Raw genomic sequence first — 21,351 nt, forward strand, 5'->3', positions numbered from 1 at the left:
AAACAAGCTTTCAAAGAACATGGCACCATGAAAGAGAAAAATAAAAGAACAAAAAAAGGACAGTTGAAGTACTGAGAAAGAAATCACTAAGAAACTGTTTAAGAAAATAATAATAATATGAAGTGATATGAAAAATGGCAAAGTTTTAAAACATATAAGAGAACTGAAATGCATAATTATGTCACAATATATATTAATATGAGGCCCCTAGAACCTTAAGAAATGCCAAAAATTCACTATTAACTCATTCTTGAATTGCCCCCCTAAAATTCAAATTGCCCCCCTGTGGAGCATGTGCCCCACATTGGGAACCACTGCTCCACAATTTTTCTTTCTGAGGCATCACTTTACAGAGAGCCCTCAGAAAAAAGAATAAATGAGTACCTAGCTGGGGCCCTTTACACACACACCACTCTGCTGGCTTAGTTTTGTCTCACTTCCAATATTCTGTAATTATAAAATCACGAAAGTAGTATAAATTACCTTACCTCAGCTACACAACAAATTGATCCCAAGGCTTCACCACGAAAACCATAAGTTGTCAAATTTTCAAGATCTTCGTGGCTATTTATTTTTGAGGTGTAGTACTTCATTGCCATTACCGGTGCATCGGAGGCCTTGATACCGTCACCATTGTCTCTCACTTCAATTTTATCAAACCCATAATTCTCCTATACAAAGTTAAAAATACTTTTAGTACATAAAGACATTAAACGTTACAACATTTAGAAAGAGAAACATAAGTGAAATAACATTGTCATTTATTTACCTCTCAGGGAAACTTAATCTTAAGGAATTAAGAGTTTAATTCCTTATGTTTACTAACTCCTAGTTATGGTACAATGGGCAAGTCCCTCATTTTCCCAGGACTCAGATTCAACTGTAAAATCAGAAAAATCAGTCTGATCTTTAAGGTTCCCTTGAATTGTCTCAGTGTCATAGGTATTTATGTTTAAATTTGTGTTTAAACTTGACTAAAGAAAATTTCTTAATTACCAATACCGTTGTATATGTAAACTCTCAAACAAAATACGATAACCATCAAAAACAACACCCACCAAGAGTCTAGCAATTACCATTATACAGAATTTTTAATACTTTATCCCTTTACTCGTTTCAATAAGAAGTTTACATATGCCGGGACCGGTTTGGCTCAGTGGATAGAGCGTCGGCCTGCAGACTGAAAGGTCCCGGGTTCGATTCCGGTCAAGGGCATGTACCTTGGTTCCGGGCACATCCCCAGTGGGGGTGCGCAAGAGGCAGCTGGTCGATGTTTCTCTCTCATCGACGTTTCTAACTCTCTGTCCCTCTCAATTCCTCTGTGTAAAATCAATAAAATATATTAAAAAAAAAAAAAAGTTTAAATATTTACACTACAACTTTAAATTTCTTTCTGCATAGTTACCTAACAGGAAACTGCTAAGAAAACACACCTAATTTGGCAATCTCAGTGAGTTTTTAATTTGAAAAATCAAGGGGAAAAAACTCTCAATTCATAGCTTAGCACTGTTAACTAATACTAAAAATATGTATACATAACCAAAAAATCTAAATTGCTAAAGTGATCACACTTTTTATGAATGCTACAATCTAAATTTTGTACTAAACTTTTTTTTTTAAATATATTTTATTGATTTTGTACAGAGAGGAAGGGAGAGAGGTAGAGAGAAACATCGATGAGAGAGTCATCGATCAGCTGCCTCTTGCACTCCCCCTACTGGGGATACGCCCGCAACCAAGGTACATGCCCCTGGCAGGAATTGAACCAGGGACCCTTCAGTCCCCAAGCCTCTATCCATTGAGCCAAACCGGTCTCGGCTGTACTAAACTTCTAAGATAAACTTGACTTCACAAAGTTTTATGTGTATGGCCATAGATGCAAGTTTTAAAGGGGGGGGAAAAAATCTTCCTACATTTATAATGACTCTGGTATTTAAAACGGTATCACATCTTTTCAATAACCTAAAATTATTTAATATTTTTATGCCAGTACTTTTTAGATAAAATATATATGAAAGGCACTGGGGGGAGACACCCAAATTTAGTTCCTCAGCTCTTTCCAATTTAAAATTAAATTATCCTGGGAATAGCTGGTCTGTTTTGTTTTTTTTATAGAAAATCATTGACTAAAGAAATGCAAATCTTTAAATATAAGTAAGAACTCTAGTCATCTGAGAAAAAGAACACAAAGATCCACTTAAGTGTTTCAAAAAGTATTACCTGTTTAACTAGTTAGAAAAACATTCCTAGCCAGTATAGTTATTATTGCATGAAACCATAATAAAACAAGACTTATTTTCTATAGCAACACAGTTATTTAAAAACTCTACAAAGCAAACAACAACAACAAAAAAAGATGATAAATCTCAAAGGACTAAAATACATAGCCAGTTAAAAATGTGTACTTTCATTTACTTTTGAAAGTAGTAAATGAAAGTAAACATTCACTTTCAAGAGGACTTCTATTGGCTTTATAACATGACATTTAAAAAAATTCTTTATTGTTTAAAATATTACATATAGTATTATATATGTCTCCTTTTTTTGCCCATTGATCTCCCTCTCTCTTGCGTAACATGACTTTGAAAAACTGTTTCCCAAAACTGCATAGATACTGGTGATTTTGCCTGGGGAGAAGACAGCTGACTTACCCTATTGTACAATAATACACTTTGCCCCATGGAATGGAGTTTCAGAGATCCATTAAGAGACTGAAAATAACAATTAGCCTCCAGGCAGAAGCAATTGTCCCACCCTATTGGAAATACTCTCACCTAAGGGTTAATTAAGACTGAATCCAGTCCTGACTGGGGACCAGATCATGCTAGTTGGCTGCGCAGTGCACCTCACAGCCACGGGTCATTTGATCATTCCACCAGTCCAGTCACTGGGCTTTTATATATATAGATAATTACACACAAGAAAAAGGAAGGTTTCTTTCCTACAAAGATATTAGTACCAGTATTACTTCTAATACTGTAATAGTAGAAATAATGTAAATATCTGATAATTAGGAAACTATAAAAATGTATTCATTCACTCAAACAAAATTTTATTCACCATCTATGCACTATTTATATACCATTTACTCACCTTTTATGTAGCAGAACTGGCCAGGTAGAGGAACACAAAAAATGGAAAGAAAAAAAAAAATATATATATATACATATATATATATTTCTATGAGCTAGTAATTTATAACAGGAGAGGTAGACATGCAAAATAACTATATTAATTAATCATGAGTGTCATGTTATGTTAACTCAAATTACTTAATATAGAGCACTTAAATTAAAAAATGTGAAAACCATGAAGCAACAAAGGAAATAGTTTTGAAATTAGATTAGGTAAAAAAATAAAATGCAGCCCTAACTGGTTTGGCTCAGTGGATAGAGCATGGGCCTGCAGACTGAAGGGTCCCAGGTTTGATTCTGGTCAAGGGCATGTACCTCGGTTCCGGGCACATCCCCAGTAGGATGTGTGCAGGAGGCAGCTGATCGATGTTTTTCTCTCATTGATGTTTCTAACTATTTCTCTCCCTTCCTCTATGCAAAAAATCAATAAAATATATATTTTTAAATGCAAATAAGAATATATAAATAAGTATAGCATATATCAATAACCTAGAATAAATTATTAGTAGAAAATACAAATTAAATGCAGTCCTAAATATGAAATTTTTGTGTGTTTTTTAATAATGTCCTTTAATGTTACTAATGTTGATTTAGATCACAATTTATTTTTAAGAATTTATTCTTAAACAAGACAAAGGTACAACGTCCTATGAATAGTTTACCGAAAAGGTAATAGCGATAAGGAGAAAACACCTGTCCCCTTATTGCTTTAAAGGTATTGGCTTCTCTGGACACTCACCAGTTTGACATCTATGCTTGTGGCCCCTGCATCCAAGGAGTTTTCAACGAGCTCTTTCACAACACTGACCACTGACGTGATGACCTGGGAACTGGAAAGGAGGCGAACCGTTGCTGCAGGTAACTGTTTCATTCTAGCTGTTAGTAGAGTACCTAGAAGATAAAAATTTAAGCTGTGAGAGAAAAAACTTGAGCATTCCTAACAGAATAATAGCAGCATCAATAATACTAGCAGCTCACATTTATGGAGACTCACTCTATGCCACATCTTCTATGAGCACATACAGAATTAAATAACTTATGTCTTAAAAACACTCTGAATAGATGTCATGACCATCTCCATTTTATAGGACGAAGGACAGAGCATTAGTTGGAAATCGCGTTATGGCAATGACTGAGGAAGGATGGCACATGGTGTCCTGTGATCTGCCCGGCCATGAATGACCAGGGGTTGTGTCACTTTGGGATGCAGATACCAGTTCCTCGTATGTGCTTTCATGGCTGTCTCACAGACACCTATCAGTCATCCACATGTTTGGTGAGCTACAATCTCTTTAAATTACTGAGCTCTTTTGGAGTTCGGACCTCCTGAAATCACTGTGGGGAAGCATGGGACGTGGTTGGAAAGTCTGTCGGGAGGATTCTCTGAAAGCCCAGAGGCCTCTGGAGGACCCTGCCTAAGGCGGCACCCTGCCTGACTCTTCCAAACAAGTCTGAGCCCTGGGGTTTACCAGAATCTTTGCGTTTGGAATTCAAAACATCCCTGTTTGAAAGACACCACAGAGGCAGGTGCTTTCTCAGGGATGCTTACCCTGCTATTGTATCTAGAGGTTAGTTTTATTTATTTTTATTTTTTCTCTTTCAAATGGTAATTTTTATTTAAAGTGCTGGTATATATGTATAGAGGTTAGTTTTAGTTCAAGCTGTTGTGACGACAAATGCCCAAGGAGGCAGGCAGTCGGGGCTTTTGGCTCCTTATGCCAACTAGCCCCTAGCCTCTCTCACAGATGTGTGCCAGTCATCCTTCTTCCATCGTTCAGGGTCTGCCGGTCAGCCCGGGCGAATTACTATTCATCGGAACTAATCAGACATATCAGGCAACTACCCTTTATGCTACTGGGCTTCAGACATTCAAATCGAGGGGCTCCCCAAGCCAACGTGACAAAGCTCACACCTTCCAGCAAGTCAGCGCTGCCTCCCCCGTTCCGACACACTCCGTTTTCTCCCTTCCTTGCCCCACCTGCCTCCTCACCAGCCTGTCCTGAACGCTAAGCAGGGCCTGTTTCCTAGCACCTTCTACAATAAATGCCAGCACGTAGATGGCCCGGAGCACCTACACGGCACATGTCCCAAAGGGATCTCAGAACCTTCCTCTCACTGACCTTCTATGCACATAAAGCCCCACTCAATCCTCACAGCAACCACACGTACATTATCACTCTTCTGTCAGATTGGGTTTAAAAGCGTAATAACGTGTCTACGATCACACGAACAGCAAGTGACAGCGCACCGAGCACACCTGGGCATGTCTGACTCCAAAGGCCATGCTCCCCTCCTCTCACAGGACAAGATGAGAAACCGTGCAGCCATCCTAGGAACGCTCCGTACTCTCCACATCCTGCCGAGTCCTCTCTCTCCTCCGACCTAAATATTCCTCAAAGGAGTCCTCTCCTTTCCAGACCTACGGCTACAGCTACTGCCTCTGGCCAGCCCCTCAAAATCGCTCCCTCGTACTTTGCAATAACCACCTAGTAGACATTTTGCCTCGTGTCCTTATCACCTATACCTGTGGTCGGCAAACTGCGGCTCCAGAGCCACCTGCGGCTCGTTGGCCCCTTGAGTGTGGCTCTTCCACAAAACACCACGTGCGGGCGCCCACAAACAGTGCGATTGGAACCTGGAGGCCCATGCGCAGAAGTCTGTTTTCGGCTCTCACAAGAAATTTCATCCGTTGTCCTGTTGATATTTGGCTCTGTTGACTAATGAGTTCGCCGACCACTGACCTATACTATAGGTCCTATAGGGTTCTGCCCGTAACTTAAATGTCCTCATGTTGCTTCCCTACTTGAAATTTTATAAAGATCTCCAACTGCTAACCAGGTGAAGCGCCAGCTCCCTGACAGCTGGGCCTCTGTCTAACCTCAGCCCACGTTCTCCAGGCCCACAGGTCAGCCAACGGAAATGCAAGGGGTGTGTGTGTGTGTGTGTGTGTGTGTGTGTGTGTGTGTATATGTGTGTGTGTGTATATATATACATATATACATATATATATATAATATATAGGGTGGGGGGAACGTCCGAACACACCCCTTCCACGTGCTGCCGACAGCGCCCTCAGGACGCACAGGACCGGCTTTGCGCGCTGCCCTCATGCAATTCGTTCAAATCTTGGCTCCAAAGCCCCTTGGTCCTCCCTCCGGTCCTCAGAGGACACCGAGGCTTCGCGCCCGTCCCCCTCCCCTCCCAGCGTGGGCGGGGGCACCCCGGGGCGGCCGGCGGCGGGAGGGGTCCGTGGGCGGAGACGCGGGGCTGCCGGCGGCGGAGGGGTCCGTGGGCAGGGACACCCCGGGGCCCGGCGGCGGAGGGGTCCGTGGGCGGTGGCACCCCGGGGCCCGGCGGCGGAGGGGTCCGTGGGCGGTGGCACCCCGGGGCCCGGCGGCGGAGGGGTCCGTGGGCAGGGACACCCCGGGGCGGCCGGCGGCGGAGGGGTCCGTGGGCGGGGATACCCCGGGGCGGCCGGCGGCGGGAAAGCGGCTCCGGGAGGAGCTCCCCGCCCGCTCGCCGGGCGCCACGCAGCTCACACCGCGCCGCCCGCTAGGCCGCCCGGGCCCGGCCAACGACGCCCGCGGGCCGGGCACCGGCTGCCACGCAGGCCCCCACACGCCCCAGCAGGGCGGACCCGGCTGCCATCTAACCGCCAGCCCGGACCGCCGGGCCCTGCGCGGCCCCGTGCGCGCGCCCGCGGCCCGTCCGCCCGCTCCCGCCGCGTCGCGCCTGGGGGAGGGCGCTGGCGCTCGGACCAGGCGAGCTGAGGGAGGGGGACCGAGCCCAGAGAACACACGGGGGAGTGCCCGCGGGCCACGCGACACTACCTTCCGGCTCGCGCGACGTGGGCGCTGCCCGCCACCCGCCACCTGCCCTCCTCCAGGACGCCGGTTCGCCTCGGCGCGCGCGCAGGGAGGGGGCGGGCGCAGGCGCGTGGCCCTAGTCCCGCCCCCTCCCTCTCCCCCGGGAACGTGGGATTGGCACCGCCCGCAGCCAATCCGCGGGCAGCGCGTCCGGCGCCGAGCGCTTCCGGGAGCTGAGCGGGGCGGCGCTGCTCAGGGGCCGACCGCTGGCGTTCGGCTGCGCGGACACGCGACGCCGCGGAGCCGCTCCTTCTCCGCGCCGGCCGCGGGCCGGTGGGGGTGAGTGGGAGCGGACGGCGGCCCGGGGCGGGTGGCGGTGAGCGGGAGCGGACGGCGGCCCGGGGCGGGTGGGGGGTGAGCGGTGAGCGGGAGCGGACGGCGGCCCGGGGCGGGTGGGGGGTGAGCGGTGAGCGGGAGCGGCCCGGGGCGGGTGGCGGTGAGCGGGAGCGGCCCGGGGCGTGTGGGGGGTGAGCGGTGAGCGGGAGCGGACGGCGGGGCGGGTGGCGGTGAGTGGGAGCGGACGGCGGCCCGGGGCGGGTGGCGGTGAGCGGGAGCGGACGGCGGCCCGGGGCGGGCTGCGGCGGGCGGCGGGCCTCCGGGAGCCGGTGGGCGCGCGCCCTTTGTGGCTGGCGGGGCGGCCCGAGCGGCCTCGTAGTGAGGCTCGCACCCGGGACGTGTCGTCGGGCCTCGGCCGTGACGGACGTGCGGCTCCGGGAGGAAGGGGCGGGGGGGAGGGGCTGCGGGCGGCGGCGGGGCTGCGGGGCCCTCCCGCACACGCGGCCCCTCGGGCCCGCGGAGAGGCTGTCTGGGGTGCAGCCCGTCCCGCAGCCCCCCCGCACCCCGGGCGGACGCGCTCGGGGCGCCCTCCGAGCTCCCCCGCGGGGAGTGGAGGCAGCGCGGGGCGCCGGTTCCGAGGGCGGCTTCCCCGAGGAGGTGCCGGCGGCGGCGGAGAGCGCTCTGCCTCCCGCTTCCCGGCTGTGCTCGGAGGGAGGGCCTCGGGCCCCGGGCACTCCGGGCTGGGCTCGGTGACAGGAAGGCGTGTGTTTCTCCGGGGCCACGGGCATTCTCCTGGACACTTTGGTTCACGGGAGGCCCAGACCCCGGCACACACCGTGGCCGAAACACGGGAACCAGGGTCAGCTCTTCCTCTGTGCGCGCCTGGGACGCCAGAGGGAAAAGGAAAAGCTGGGGAAGGAAGGAAGGAAGGAGCTGGGTGGCTGGAGGTACACCGTTCACCATTGCCTGGCCCTGGGCTCCTCCCGGGACCTGCCCTGTCCCACGGCCCCGCTCCTCCCAGGCTCCTCCTGGGGAGCGATGACTGGAACCCCGAGGCCCTGTGTGGGTACAGCATGACGTCAGACCGGAGCCTGGATCAGCTTTGCTTTCTTTGTGTTCGTTGATTCTGTTGATACACTTAGCTCCCAAGCTTTCACTTTGCTCTCATGACATGAGGAAATGTAGGTTCTCTCTCTGTTTGAGTTTTCCTGCCCATTATTTCATTTAGTAAAACCAACATGCCAGAAGACACGTTGTAGGAAAGGGTTTTAACTTTATTTTTTCCCCAACAAGAACTATAAAACAACTCTCGTTTGTCTCACCATGAAGTCAGATGGCAAGAATTCCTTCTGCCTTTGTCAGCATCTGCAAGTAGCATATTCGAGAGGGCGTGCTTGTTCTATTTCAGAACAACTAGAAAGAAACAGCCCTGGCTCACAGCGTATTTTATAGGTCAGACTGGGGTTATCTGGCTTCCAGTGATGTCGGCGTTGATGCACTCCATTGCTTTCCTGCAGGGCCAACATGAACGTCGGCGTGGCCCACAGCGAGGTGAACCCCAACACCCGTGTCATGAACAGCCGCGGGATCTGGCTGACGTACGCCCTGGGCGTGGGCCTGCTCCACATCGTGCTGCTCAGCATCCCCTTCTTCAGCGTCCCGGTGGCCTGGACCCTAACGAACGTCATTCACAACCTGGTGAGGACGCCACCGCACACCCGGTCTGGGGCAGGGAGGGTGGGTGGGGAGTATTGTATTAATATAATGGGATCGTTGTAATTTTGGGGAGATGCAGAGAGTTCTGGAGATGGATGGTGAAGATGTTGCTTATCAATGTGAATGCACTTTATACCACTCAGCGGTACACTTAGAAAATGGTACATTTTATGTTTGATGTACTTAAACACAGTTTTTTAAAAAGCTTAAAAGTTTCTTTATAAAGAAGAACCTATGACTTAGTTTTTTAAAACAGTTTTACGATATATAATTCACATAATGTAACAGTCACCCATTTAAAGTGTACAGCTCGATGATTTTAGTGTCTGGAACGGGAATATATTTTTCTGTCACACTTTATATTTAAACATTGGGCGCTTTTCTAAGTAAGACATTTTTCCTTCTATGGGTTTTCTAATCTAGAAAATAGGTCATTTTAGCAATGATATTTATAATAGTTTTACAATTAGCAGTTTATCTTATTTTTTATTTCTAGAGCGCCAATACCTATTGAAGTGTTTGCTGAATGAATTAGCTTGTGTTGTCCTGTAATTTTTCCTTCTCCCATGACATATGTATTAAATGTACTTCAGAAGTCATCTTCCTCTCTCATGTTTCAGTTTGGTTGACTGAGATTGAGGCACAGTATACAGCAGTGGAAAGGGATAGGAAATTTTTTTTAAAAAATATATTTTATTGATTTTGTACAGAGAGGAAGGGAGAGGGATAGAAACATCGATGAGAGAGAGTCATCGATCAGCTGCCTCTTGCACACCCCCTACTGGGGATATGCCCGCAACCAAGGTACATGCCCTTGACCGGAATCGAACCCGGGACCTTTCAGTCCCCAAGCCAACGCTCTATCCATTGAGCCAAACCGGTCTCGGCAGGGATAGGAAATTTACAACATGTAGGGAAGCAAACTGCTGACTGAGTTCACCACACTAAAAACCTAACTAACCAGACATAGCTGTAGCAATTACGTGACTCCAAATTTGTTTCTTTTGAAGATAGCCTAAATTAAAATAATTAAAAATGTGAAGCATGCTGAATGCTTTTAAATACAGGAAAGTAGACCTAAGTGGTATTCCTGGTCAGAAAAAATAGTTTTTGCCTTTCTGAATCCATGCAGTGGGCCCCTTAGTGGTTGTTTTTCTTTAGTGTTACAGTTCACCGTAGAGTTAATACTTTTTGCCTACCTTTTAAAATGAATGAGAATTCTTTTGAGTCAATAAATATTTATTAAGGACTAACTATGAGCTACATTTTTTCCTAATTCTTTTTTTAATGTATTTTTATTGATTTCAGTGAGAGGAAGGGAGAGGAAGATAGAAACATCAAGGATGAGACAGAATCACTGATTAATTGATCAGCTGCCTCCTGGATGCCCCCCATTGGGGATCAAGCCCACAACCAGGGCATGTGTCTCTGACCAGAATCGAACTTGGGACCCTTCAGTCCGCAGGCCAAAGCTCTATCAACTGAGCCAAACTGGCTAGAGCCTAATAGAAAAACTATTAAAAATAAAAATAATAATAGAGTAACCCTAATGGGTTTGGCTCAGTGGGTAGAGCATCTGCCTGCGGACTGAAGGGTCCCTATTCCATTCTAGTCAAGGGCATGGTTGCAGGCTCGATCCCCAGTAGGGGTATACAGGAGGCAGCTGATCAATGTTTCTTTTTCATTGATGTTTCTAATTCTAGTCCTCTCCCTTACTCTCTGTAAAAATCAATAAAATATATTAAAAATATAATAGAGTAGAAGATATATGGCCAGATTTTATTCTTTTTCATTGAAAATGATAACATACAATAAACTGAATATTACATATATCCTAAATACTGATGAGAATACCAGATTGTTCGTCTCTTGATAATTCTAACACATTATGTGGTCTAGAGTAGACAATAGCATACTCCTAGGAACCTGAAATCATATACGTTCTGCCTCCTAGTTTCCTTTAAAGACCACACGATCATGTTTCCCTATGCAATGAGACAGTTGACAAGGTAGCATCGGGCTGTTGGCTCAGTCACAAGGAACCTTTTCCCCTGCATCTACGGAGTACCCTGATTGTATAATTGCTGCCCTACATTCTAGTTGTTTATACATCTTTTTCCCCTTAGCCATCTCTTAGAAGATTGACATTTTTCAGGCTGTGTGTCTGTTCAATTCATATATGCATACATATCCTGTGGTCCATACATTTCACTTATTAATGTAAGTTGAGTTAAATTCAATTGAACGTGATCATTAATGTATAGCTTAGCTATTTTTGCAGCTAAACAACTTTTGAATTGCCTGTTTGAATAGGAGGTAGGCTAAGCTTGGAAAATAAGGACTCTTTTAACCTGTAATAATGTAAAATTTCAAATCACTAATTTTTGTTTTTCCCCCCCCATAATCACAAAATTGGATATTTTAACATATTACTGAACACATTGGCTTTTAGTAATACTTCATTTTAAAAAACTAACTTCAGAGGATATACTTTGAGGCACAGTTGTGACTTTAAAAGCAAATTGAGTTGAACATTATGCCTATTACAGCAAACCATCTTCATTGCTTTGGAAGAGAGCTATTGGGACAAAGACAGTTTTAATGTTAAATATTTTCAGAACCATTTTTCCTGATATAGAGGTTTTGCTTATTACCATTATTTACTAATTTGTATTTTTTATTTTATAAGTATTATATTTACTAATATGCCACAATAAACCTTTCCTACACATTGGGGAAAAGGTAACCCTGTTTTCTAATAGGAAAGATCTTAGAAAAAATCTAAATGTAATTATATAGTTACCCTGATAATACTTCTTGTTTATTTCAATTTAATAAAAAGATGAAAGCAGGTTACTTTTGGTTGACTTCTCACTGGTTTTCACCCAATAATATTTATCTACCTCTGGAAGTTTTTTTGTGCTCTGAGGAAACAATAATGTGAAAGGTTAATGCTTGAGCTGTAAGTTGAATCTTATACTTTGTCACAGATAGTCTGGAACTACCGCATTGTTTACTGACAACTACCAATTTTGTCTGTGACGTTAATGACACGCTCCGTGCTTGCTCTCCAGGGGATGTATGTGTTTATGCACGCGGTGAAAGGAACTCCTTTTGAAACTCCGGACCAGGGTAAGGCAAGGCTCCTCACTCACTGGGAGCAGCTGGACTATGGAGTACAGTTCACATCTTCACGCAAGTTTTTCACCATCTCTCCAATAATTCTGTAAGTGGTGGGAAGTTTTAGGTAGGCGGGGGATTAGGTAAGAGGCAGCTATGGTTTTATTAGATTGAATTTGAACTAGAAATAGTATTTTGTTAAAAACTTCTGTCGATAAATAGCTACCTCGGGTAGACTATAAAATACAGGCAGAATCTTTAACAAGCTGTAATAAAGCAGTTTTCACTTTAGTAGTAGCATATGGGGACCACATTACACACCCATCAGTATGCCTAGACATTCTAGGTTATACAGGTCAAATATATTCCAGGTCATGTTCATAAGTTGCTTATCAGAAAACTAAACACATAGTCTTCTCTATAGTCCACTATCAGATTGCTCTCTCTAAACAGGTTTGGACAATTTCAGACATACTTCATTGACCACCTGCCCCATTAGGCTGTTCAAACTCCTTGGGAAAGCATGATTTTAAGCAGTGATTTTCAACCTTTTTTATCTAATGGAACACATAAACTAATTACTCAAATTCTGTAGCACACCAAAATGTTTTGTTTTTTTTTGTTTGTTTTTTTTGCCAACCTGACCAAAAAAAGGATACTTTCGATTAATTCATACCAGGTGGTTATTATTGGCTATTGACATTTTTTTATTTGAGAGTCTAAGGGCGTACTGCATGTTTTAAACATTTTTGTAGCACACCAGTTGACAATCACTGGTTTAGAGAATAGAGAGGTTAGACCTGGATTGAATCGCCAGTTCGGTTTGCTCATAAATAAAATTCTATGGCATCTACTCTAAGAAGTAAATGATACAGCATCTGTAAAGCATTTGACCTTTTATCTGGCATCTGGTTAAATTCCTTACATAACTGAAAAAGCAGCATTAAAACCATCTATGCAGCATTGATACTATGTGGTGACAGTAAGACATTTTCTTACTTGATCATTATTTGTCAGGTGGTGAGATGTGAATTGTTAGCCCAGATTTTTAAAGAAACAGTCTCATTACCTTGCTCCAGATCTTGCGGGTAGTTGGAGTCAAAAGCCCAGATGAAACCCTAAACTTCCAGCTTCTAATACAGGTCTCTTTCCAGAATATTATTTGGCAAATAAACACCATCACACTGATTGCCACTTGGTTTTGCATCTCCTTGGAAGATTGGCGGGTTTTTTTGTATAGCAAAGTAATTTTTATATAATCTACACACACAGTTTTTGTTCATTAACACAGCAGTCGCCAACCTTTGGACCTCACCACCAGTGGTCCGTGGACCACCGGTTGGCGACTGTTGCATTAAAAGACACAAAGGGGACATATGCTATGCTATGATAAGTCGAAAGCATTCTGAGAAAATTTTCTATTTTCCAACATAGCAGATTATAGATTAAGCCCATAACGATGATGGGAAATCAAATAAGCTTACTAAATGCAAATGGTACCCTATTTTGTTCATTGAATGGAGGAAAATAGCAGTATTAAAGTATAATATATGAAAACAGGAAGAAAGGATTTAAAAGTAAAGATTAAGGAATATGGATTCTCAAGAATTTTCTGACTATATAGTTTGTAAAGTAAGTTTAAAATTATAAATTTCTTAATTTAGATCTGAAAATGACTTGATCAGCTCTGATATTTTTAGTCTTTTGAAAATAGCTTTTTTTTTTCAAACTGTATTTAAAGTTATCTCCCTTATGAGAAACTAATGACAATACTTAGGAGAAAAGCTATAAGAATACTTTCCTGCCCTGTTTGGTTTGGCTAAGTGAATAGAACGTTGGCCTGCAGACTGAAGGGTCCCAGGTTTGATTCCGGTCAAGATCATGTACCTTGGTTGCAGGCACATCCCCAGTAAGAGGTGTGCTGGAGGCAGCTGGTCGATGTTTCTCTCTCATAGATGTTTCTGGCGCTCTATCCCTCTCCCTTTCTCCCTGTAAAAAATCAAAATATGTTTTTTAAAAAAAATACTTTAAAAAAAGAATACTTTCCTGTGTGCTCCAAAAATACAAAACACCCATATGCAGACTAATTTCTTTAGTTATGGTATTTTATTCTCTAAATCTTGTCTATATTAGGATACTGTTGTTAGGGCCCAGATGATGTGTCTGTGCTCTGATGTACTGCTCGAGTAAAACTAGATTTTCTGACTCAATTTATGGCCTTACAGTTGGGTTAGGCTTATTAAAACAAATTCTCAGGTGTTGGGTGTCTGAATATGTATGTATATTCAAGTTATAGCAAAACAGCTGGAATTTTACAACAGTGTCTTTCAAGTTTCCAGCTAAACTGGTTATAGACTTGTTTGTCCACAGTATGGAAATGAGACCATTAAAAGGCAACCAAGTATTTGCTTTTGTTCAAAGACACTAATTGTACTAATGCACTAACCCCGTTTTTCTCCACTCACAGCTGGTGGGTCACAAAACCCTAGAGGATATGATGTATCTTTGGATCTGAATCTTTTCTTCAGAAACACAGATACTAAACTACACCTGAAATTTTAGGGAGCACATGAACCCTAGTTTGAAAGCCTGCTGAAAGGATGCTAAGTAGCAAACCTATTTTATTAAATGCATTTAACAGAATTGCAGAAGTGAAAATTGCATTTATGCCTTCATTAAAAGTAATATTATTTTTAAACGTTAAATATATTCATAACTTTTATTTCTACAGATATTTTCTGGCAAGTTTCTATACGAAGTATGACCCAACTCACTTCATGCTGAACACAGCTTCTCTCTTGAGTGTGCTAATTCCCAAAGTGCCACAGCTGCATGGAGTTCGTATTTTTGGAATTAACAAGTATTGAAAAGCGCTGAAAACAGAAGAAAAGCTTTTACGCTACTGAGTTGCCTGTAGGAAGGGGTGGTTGATAAACTCACTGCTTCCCTGGCAGTGTGAAATGGGAGGCATTGCACGGAGGGCCCAGCGCTGGTTCTTCCTGTGCTGTTTGAAGTGCAGATTCTTCCTGGAGGAGGCCCCTGTTCACTGCAGCGGGTACCTTTCTCAAGAGAGGCTTCAGAGGTGGGCTGGGCAGGCCCAGCTTGTAAGTTAAAAGGCTCTAGAATGAGGGGGTAGTAGATAAATACAAGGAAATAAGATTTATAAGAAACTAAGCCAGCTTAGTTTATAACGAATGGGCATTGTGTTAGAGAAGAAACTTTCCAATCATTCCGCCATGGTCAGTTTAAGCCAACTTACACGTAAACCAAAACCATCTCTTCCCAGGTCTGATATAGACGGTTGTTTTTTGCCATATATGTTCCTCTTGTGCTGTGTAAGAGGACATATGCCCTCTTGTTTTACATAAGCCTTGTGAGTGGGCTTCTTTTTTTCTCATTTTGCTGGCTCAACATTGTGTGTGGATGGATGAGATCGCTGTCACATTGAGTTACTTAACTCAGTAAGTAACTGAGGTCCACATTCACAACGGACTGGCGATGGAAGGTAGTTAGGCATCTTACAAACAGCCTGAGTCAGCCTTCTGATTGTGAAACAAAATGAGGTTTGCTGCCTTTGCAGACCTACAGCTGCTAAACCAATTACGAAAATAATTTATTTCCCAGTTAAAGTATATTCTAACTTAAAAGTCTCTGCTTACCGGTATGTGATTGAGCAATCTCATTATTTAAGTCTGCCATTCTTTAGAGAAGGAAATACTTGGACTTTCAGTACATGAGTCTTCATGTAGATAACCCAATAGGGTAACTATTGATATTTCCAAAGCAGCAGCCATATTGAATTCTTGTGACTTAGAGAAGCTTCTGATAGTTGCTGACATTAATTGCAAGAAGTAACTATATACAACTTTGAGAAGTAAATATTTCCAAAAAAACAAGTTCTGATGTGGGATAATACTGAAAACCCTAGGAACATTTGTAAACAAAATTGAAAAGTTAGAGACCAACTTAAAGTCAGTTTGTTTCAATAAACTGACTTGGGGGATAATTGTTTTATATTTCAAAAGTATTGACTTTAGAAATCAGTTGTATGATAATGCCTTTGTATGTTTGTCTTTTCCTGTGTAGTTTTTTTCAAATCAATAAAAATTTTCTTTGGTGTAGGATTATCGCAAAATCTCCAAATTCATTCATTGGTGTTAAACTGTTACTTTTCAAGGTTTATTTTAAGCAACTGAACTTGTAAAAAAAAAAATTAAATAGTACTTTGTTTTTCTTAATTTTTAAAGTTTATCTCAAAAGGCTTACTATTTTTGCATATACTTCAGAGATAGAAATCTGGCTCTAATCCAGGCCTCTTGCTATTTTTCCCACTTTCCCCCTTCATGTTTTAAAAATATTTAATAAATATTTGTGTATAGGTATTACTTCAGGTATTGTGGATACAGTTTGTAAACAAGACAAACCAAGTTCTTTCCCTTATGTGCTTATAGTTTAGCTGGAGAATAGATAATAAGTGAATGAATAAACACAGATCATTTCATGTAGTAATAAATGTCATGGGGCAAAAAATTAAGCAAGTGAAGGCAGTCACTAAAACCTCAAGTCTTAAACATGTAGTGTTGTTAAATGATGGTTCTCCTTCATGGTCACAGTCAAAAACAAACAGTGGTGGTGGCCAGAGGCCAGAGTGGGGGAGAAAGGGGTCCCACAGTAATAGGGAATTAGTGTTCAATGGATACAGAGTTAGGAGAGATGTGAAAGTTATGGAGATGGATGGTAGTGATGGTTGCACAACAGTACAGAGTACTTAATACCACTGAGCTGCACACACAAAAATGATTAAAGTCACATTATGGCAAATTTATGAAGCATAACGACGCAGCAAACAGCAAAATATCTTCCAAAGATGAGACCTGACGACAGTATTACCATGAATGAATGTTTCATATCAAAAGATATTTCTTAGCAAAGGAAAAGAGGCAAATAGCTATTTTTACCACAACTCAAGCTATGAAGACAGAAGTATGTGACTCAAATGGGAAGGGGTGTGTCAAGTTCAAAATGAGCCCTTGGGAAGCACCAAACCCATCTGTTGCTTTCCATTCCATATTTACTAAGCAGTCCTGATTATATAATAGTTTGATTGGCTTTCACTGGGATTTGGTCAACACCAAATCCCAATCCAGCCAGTTCAACTATCCTAGCTCCTCATTGTTGCATTCCTCATAAATTAATATAAAGAGCCAGAGTCCATAATGTCCAAAACAACCAAACTAACAACCACACCCCTTACCTTCTCCCCACCCCCCTCCTGCCGGCCTCCAGTGCATGAGTTTCGAGCACCGGGCCTCTATTGTAGTATGGTTTTTACATAGTTTATCAACAAATTGAATGTCTGGTCTAGCACCCCATTGTCATGAGCCAATTTCAAGCTATATGAGAATCAGATGTTAAACCCAGCAATCACACCAAGGCCTGCTAGGTTATGGATCCATCTGTGGAAGCAACACCACCTAATGCACTTTCTCAATGCACACTTTCCATAATGCTGGATTGCAATTGCCTGTTATTGGACTTGGTTCTTTGAAGACAGGGAATGGATAGTTTATCTCTTAGCAACTAATAAAGTTCTGGCCCCAGGGGAAGAACCCCCAAAATATGTGATAAAATCCACTATAGTAAGACATAATTAGGGAATGAGTATTACACGATTCTCTTTCATATGATTTTCCTAGTCTAAAGTATACAAGTGGGAAGTTAGACAACAGCCAAGACAAATGAGTATATCTAGCCCTTTGCACTCCGAACCATTCTGGACATTGGCTACCAGATACTCGACGATACTTTGCGGCGGAAACGTGCGTTTAATTAACTCAATTCCCCGTAATCACTAATAAACTGCAATGTCCCCCGTGAGAGGGGACATCCGAGTGATATGCTAGAATTCTGATATCCCCTGAGAGGGGACAGCGGAGTGCAAAGGGCTAGATGTATTTGGAACTCTCAATTCAAGATGAAGTGTCAGTGGTTAGGCCATCTTTCGTTGAGAATGCCTGTAAGTGACATCTGACCATAGATGTGATCTGATGGAAGCCTAGATACCCATCCAGAGTGCCCACACCTTTCCTCCAGTAACTTCTCTGGTGCAATCAAGAACATGGAGGAAGTGTCAAAGACAGGACGTGCATTTGGTGTAGGTTTCTAACATGCACTCAAAGGAAGAGTTCTGCTGTTTTATATAAGGCAACATTCAGACTCAGTGATGACAATCTACCAATGACACCAACACTACCAAGCACAGCACAGGAGAGCAGGGGCACGCCTGCTGAGCCTAATTCACCTGCAAGAAAAACCGCCCAATGTCCTGGCGAGATTTCAGTGCATAACAGAACCCCTGACCTACAAGGCAAATCAGGACTGCATTTTTCTCTCTCTAGGTCGTAATTTTTAAAAAAAATTTTTCTTTTGGGTCAACAATGCAGCCCAGAGAAAAATAAGAGTTATCTGGTTGTTAAGAAAACAGACTCCAGTGCCTAACTCTGCACCTGGTAGCTGTGTGACCCAAATCCCTTGAACCAGTGCTCCGTGTAAATGAACAGCCACTCCCTCCTGGGGCTGGGAGCCCCTTTCACATCCCGCGTGGTTCAGAGTTCCGGTTCAGGGTTTGGGTTCTGGAGAAGGCCGCACACAAATGAAAAAGACTAGAGAAATATTAATTTGGGAATATTGGGGGCCCACCTCTAGTGGGAGGACTACCGCCATGCTTTGGCCTAGCTACCCCTTTTATTGAGACTATGGGATACACCCCTAGCCTTTAGGCAGGAAATTCCAGTAACAGGCAGATTATTTTATCAGTGAGGATTTACATGAATATTGATGGGGAAGTTGCCTCAGTTACCATTGTCTCAATTAGACGGGGAGTGCCTGCCTCTGACCTTTCAGAGCTTCAAGGTTGACCAGCCTTCCACATCTTTCTATTAGGGAGACGAAGATGGTTTTCCGGCAGGGTTGTTGGGAGGTTCAGTAAATTAATCTGCAACAGGGCCTGGCACATGCTAAGTGCCACATCACTGTGCATTATGGCTACTGCCACACAGCAATAAAAAATAGTCAAAAACTAAGTTTCACCTAAAAAAAACTTTCCATAACATTCTGGTAGCTATGAATTTACATATCTGTACCCGTCACGAGAGGATGACTTCCCGCCCGTGGTGTATGCATCTCACTAACTTTAAGCCGCCAGGTGCCAGCGCTGCCAGCGGGGTGCTCGCTTCCTGAGCCCCGAGAGCCTTGCAGGGAGGAAGGCCTCTCGGACAGAAAAGTGGCCGTGAGCTCACATTTCAATAAAAGCAAAAAAAAAAAATAAAAACGGGGGCGCAAGAACATGTGCCCTCAAGGCCTTCTAAAAGTGGGGTATTTGCTGTGGGGTCGAACCCTGGGTTCAAAATAAGACCACCGGAGGCTGAAGACTGATTTAAAAAGGCAGGCAAGGATTTATTGAAAAACTGGCCGGGGAGCACCACACGCAGGTGGGCCCCACACGCCAGCACCGATCCAGGTGTAGGCAGTCCCTTTTAAAGCTTCAAACCACAGGAATTTACCTTTGTTCCATATTCTAAACAAGGCTGGGAACATTGGAATGTGGCCCTATCTTGCCCATAATACAAAAGCAGAACTCAGAGGTTAATCTCTACAGGTTATCTATAGTTTCTACCCCGGAAGCTGTCAGTGGGAGTCAATCTCCTGTAAACTACCCTATTGTTTAAGCAAGTCAGATAGCAAGGTTAAAACTCCAACAGCAGTTTTTTCATTTTTCAATACCATATTTCAGTATTTAGCAGGAAGGTGGGGGAGCGGTGGGGGAGGTAAGAGGTCCACCACAGGACATGTGTGCATGCATACAGGCATACCCAATGGACACAGACACTGGGGGTGAGGGCATGTGTGGGAAGATATGTACACATGTAATACCTTAATGAAAAGGGGGAGGGGGAGGTAGGGTATTAGATTTTTAAAGGGAAGTGAGTTTTAAGACACCCCCTTTTATTTTTACCTCGAGACGGACCGCCCACCTTCCGGGCGGGGAGGTGGGAGTGACGGCTCCGGGGTCCGCGCTCTGGGAGCCCCGAGTCCTGGCGGCGCCCCATCCCCCGGCTTTAAGACTACGGGGTGTCCCAGGCCGCAGCGTGAGGAGGGTGACAGGCCCTCCGACACGGAATGGCGAACCACCCACCCAACGCTTTCCCCCAGGGCGCCCGGGGCCGGTCCAAACCACCATCAGCCCCTGGACAGCCCGGGACGGGGCGGCGGCCGGACCCCGAGCCCGCCCGCGCCCCCGCCGCCGCCGCCGCCGCCGCCTCCGCCGCCTCCGGCCCGGACCGCGCGGGGCAGCCCCCGCCCAGCGCCCGGGGCAGACGGACTAACCGCGCGGCCTCCTCGGGGCTGGGGTGTCTCCGGCGCCGGGCGATGACGTCACTTCCGGTCCCGCGCCGGCTTCCGGCGCCGGGCGGGCGGAGCGGAGACCGCGGAGGAGCGCCCGCCCGCCCCGCGGCCTCGGGAGCGGTGAGTGGCCGCTCCTCCGGCGCCTCCGCGGCGCCCGCACCCACGACCCGCCCCTGCGCGGGCCGCCGGCCGGGCCCCGCCTTTTAAATGGGTGTCCGCGGGCGGCAGCGGGGAAGCCGGCCCCGAGCTGCCCGTGCCCTCCGGGGCCAGGCCCACGCGGAGCCGCCGGCCGGGCGGGCGGCCGGGTTCCTGCGGGCAGCTCCAGGCCCCGCTTCCCCGGAGCCCGCGGGCCGGAGAGAGGACCCGCGCGGCCGCCTGCCTGCCTTGGGGGTTGCACACCTGACTTCTCGGGGTGTCTGTCAGCTGAACCCCACGCTGATCTCTCCGAACAGGTGGATCGCACCTCACCCCCATGCCCTCTGCTCCCTGGATCCGTGCAAGTCCCCGTGTCTGCTCGCTCCCTCCTCCCGTGCCGTCCGGCTGGCGTGCTAGGGAAAGGGCCTCACAGCCCCAGAGGCTCTGTCAGTCTTTTTGTTGTTTTGTTCATCCTCGCCTGAGGACATCTGCCCATTGACTTTAAGAGATGGTAGTAGGGAGAGGGAGAGATGGAAACATCACACGTGATTGGTTGCCTCCTGCCCAGAACCAGGGCCAGGGATCCAGCCTGCAACTGAGGGAGGTGCCCTTGACCGGAATCGAACCCGGGACCCTTCAGTCCCCCAGGCGGTGCTCTATCCACTGTGCAACCGGCCAGGGCAACACCCAGACAGTTCTAG

The 21,351-nt window shown here is 45.4% G+C and overlaps 3 protein-coding genes across 24 annotated transcripts in view; 2 read left to right on the forward strand and 1 right to left on the reverse strand.

Moving 5' to 3' along the window:
- The window catches only part of PMS1 (PMS1 homolog 1, mismatch repair system component), a 65,653-nt gene extending 58,612 nt beyond the window's left edge, over nt 1-7,041 (reverse strand). For 9 of the 14 annotated variants that reach the window (XM_084892442.1, XM_084892441.1, XM_084892440.1 and 6 more), the window contains exons 1-3: nt 6,965-7,041; nt 3,874-4,025; nt 489-671 (exon numbers count right to left, since the gene is read on the reverse strand). In XM_084892442.1, coding sequence (XP_084748568.1) covers nt 489-671; nt 3,874-4,005 — 315 coding nt within the window. In that variant the 5' untranslated portion in view covers nt 4,006-4,025; nt 6,965-7,041. The remainder of the gene's footprint in view (nt 1-488; nt 672-3,873; nt 4,026-6,964) is intronic. The other 5 variants (XM_084892443.1, XM_084892437.1, XM_084892431.1 and 2 more) reach the window with 2 other exon arrangements.
- Nucleotides 7,042-7,152: 111 nt separating this feature from the next.
- Nucleotides 7,153-16,233, forward strand: ORMDL1 (ORMDL sphingolipid biosynthesis regulator 1). 6 transcript variants are annotated; one of them, XM_084892464.1, is made up of 4 exons: nt 7,153-7,279; nt 8,794-8,974; nt 12,067-12,218; nt 14,844-16,233. In XM_084892464.1, the coding sequence occupies exons 2-4, from the start codon at nt 8,801-8,803 to the stop codon at nt 14,977-14,979; spliced, it is 462 nt and encodes a 153-aa protein (XP_084748590.1). In that variant the 5' UTR covers nt 7,153-7,279; nt 8,794-8,800; the 3' UTR covers nt 14,980-16,233. The 6 variants fall into 6 exon arrangements, with proteins under 6 accessions (XP_084748590.1, XP_084748591.1, XP_084748593.1 ...); XM_084892465.1 differs by having other exon boundaries at nt 7,264-7,316; XM_084892467.1 differs by lacking the exon at nt 7,153-7,279 and adding an exon at nt 7,332-7,354.
- Nucleotides 16,234-20,553: 4,320 nt separating this feature from the next.
- The window catches only part of OSGEPL1 (O-sialoglycoprotein endopeptidase like 1), a 187,204-nt gene continuing 186,406 nt past the window's right edge, over nt 20,554-21,351 (forward strand). Inside the window, exon 1 of one of the 4 annotated variants that reach the window (XM_084892452.1) lies at nt 20,554-20,635. Coding sequence is in view for 1 of the 4 variants with exons in the window: in XM_084892449.1 (XP_084748575.1) it covers nt 21,159-21,351 (193 nt within the window). In the remaining 3 variants the exon portion in view is untranslated. The other 3 variants (XR_014795751.1, XM_084892449.1, XM_084892451.1) reach the window with 3 other exon arrangements.

Source organism: Pipistrellus hanaki (genome assembly GCF_964339955.1).
Source record: "Pipistrellus hanaki genome assembly, chromosome: 8".
Lineage (NCBI taxonomy): Eukaryota > Metazoa > Chordata > Mammalia > Chiroptera > Vespertilionidae > Pipistrellus > Pipistrellus hanaki.

Excerpts from the sequence above, each read along its gene's own strand:
- ORMDL1 (XM_084892464.1), top strand. The coding sequence starts at position 8,801 with ATGAACGTCGGCGTGGCCCACAGCGAGGTGAACCCCAACACCCGTGTC. Across the intron at positions 8,975-12,066 it reads CGAACGTCATTCACAACCTG|GGGATGTATGTGTTTATGCA; the intron begins GTGAGGACGCCA and ends CTTGCTCTCCAG. Across the intron at positions 12,219-14,843 it reads ACCATCTCTCCAATAATTCT|ATATTTTCTGGCAAGTTTCT; the intron begins GTAAGTGGTGGG and ends TTATTTCTACAG.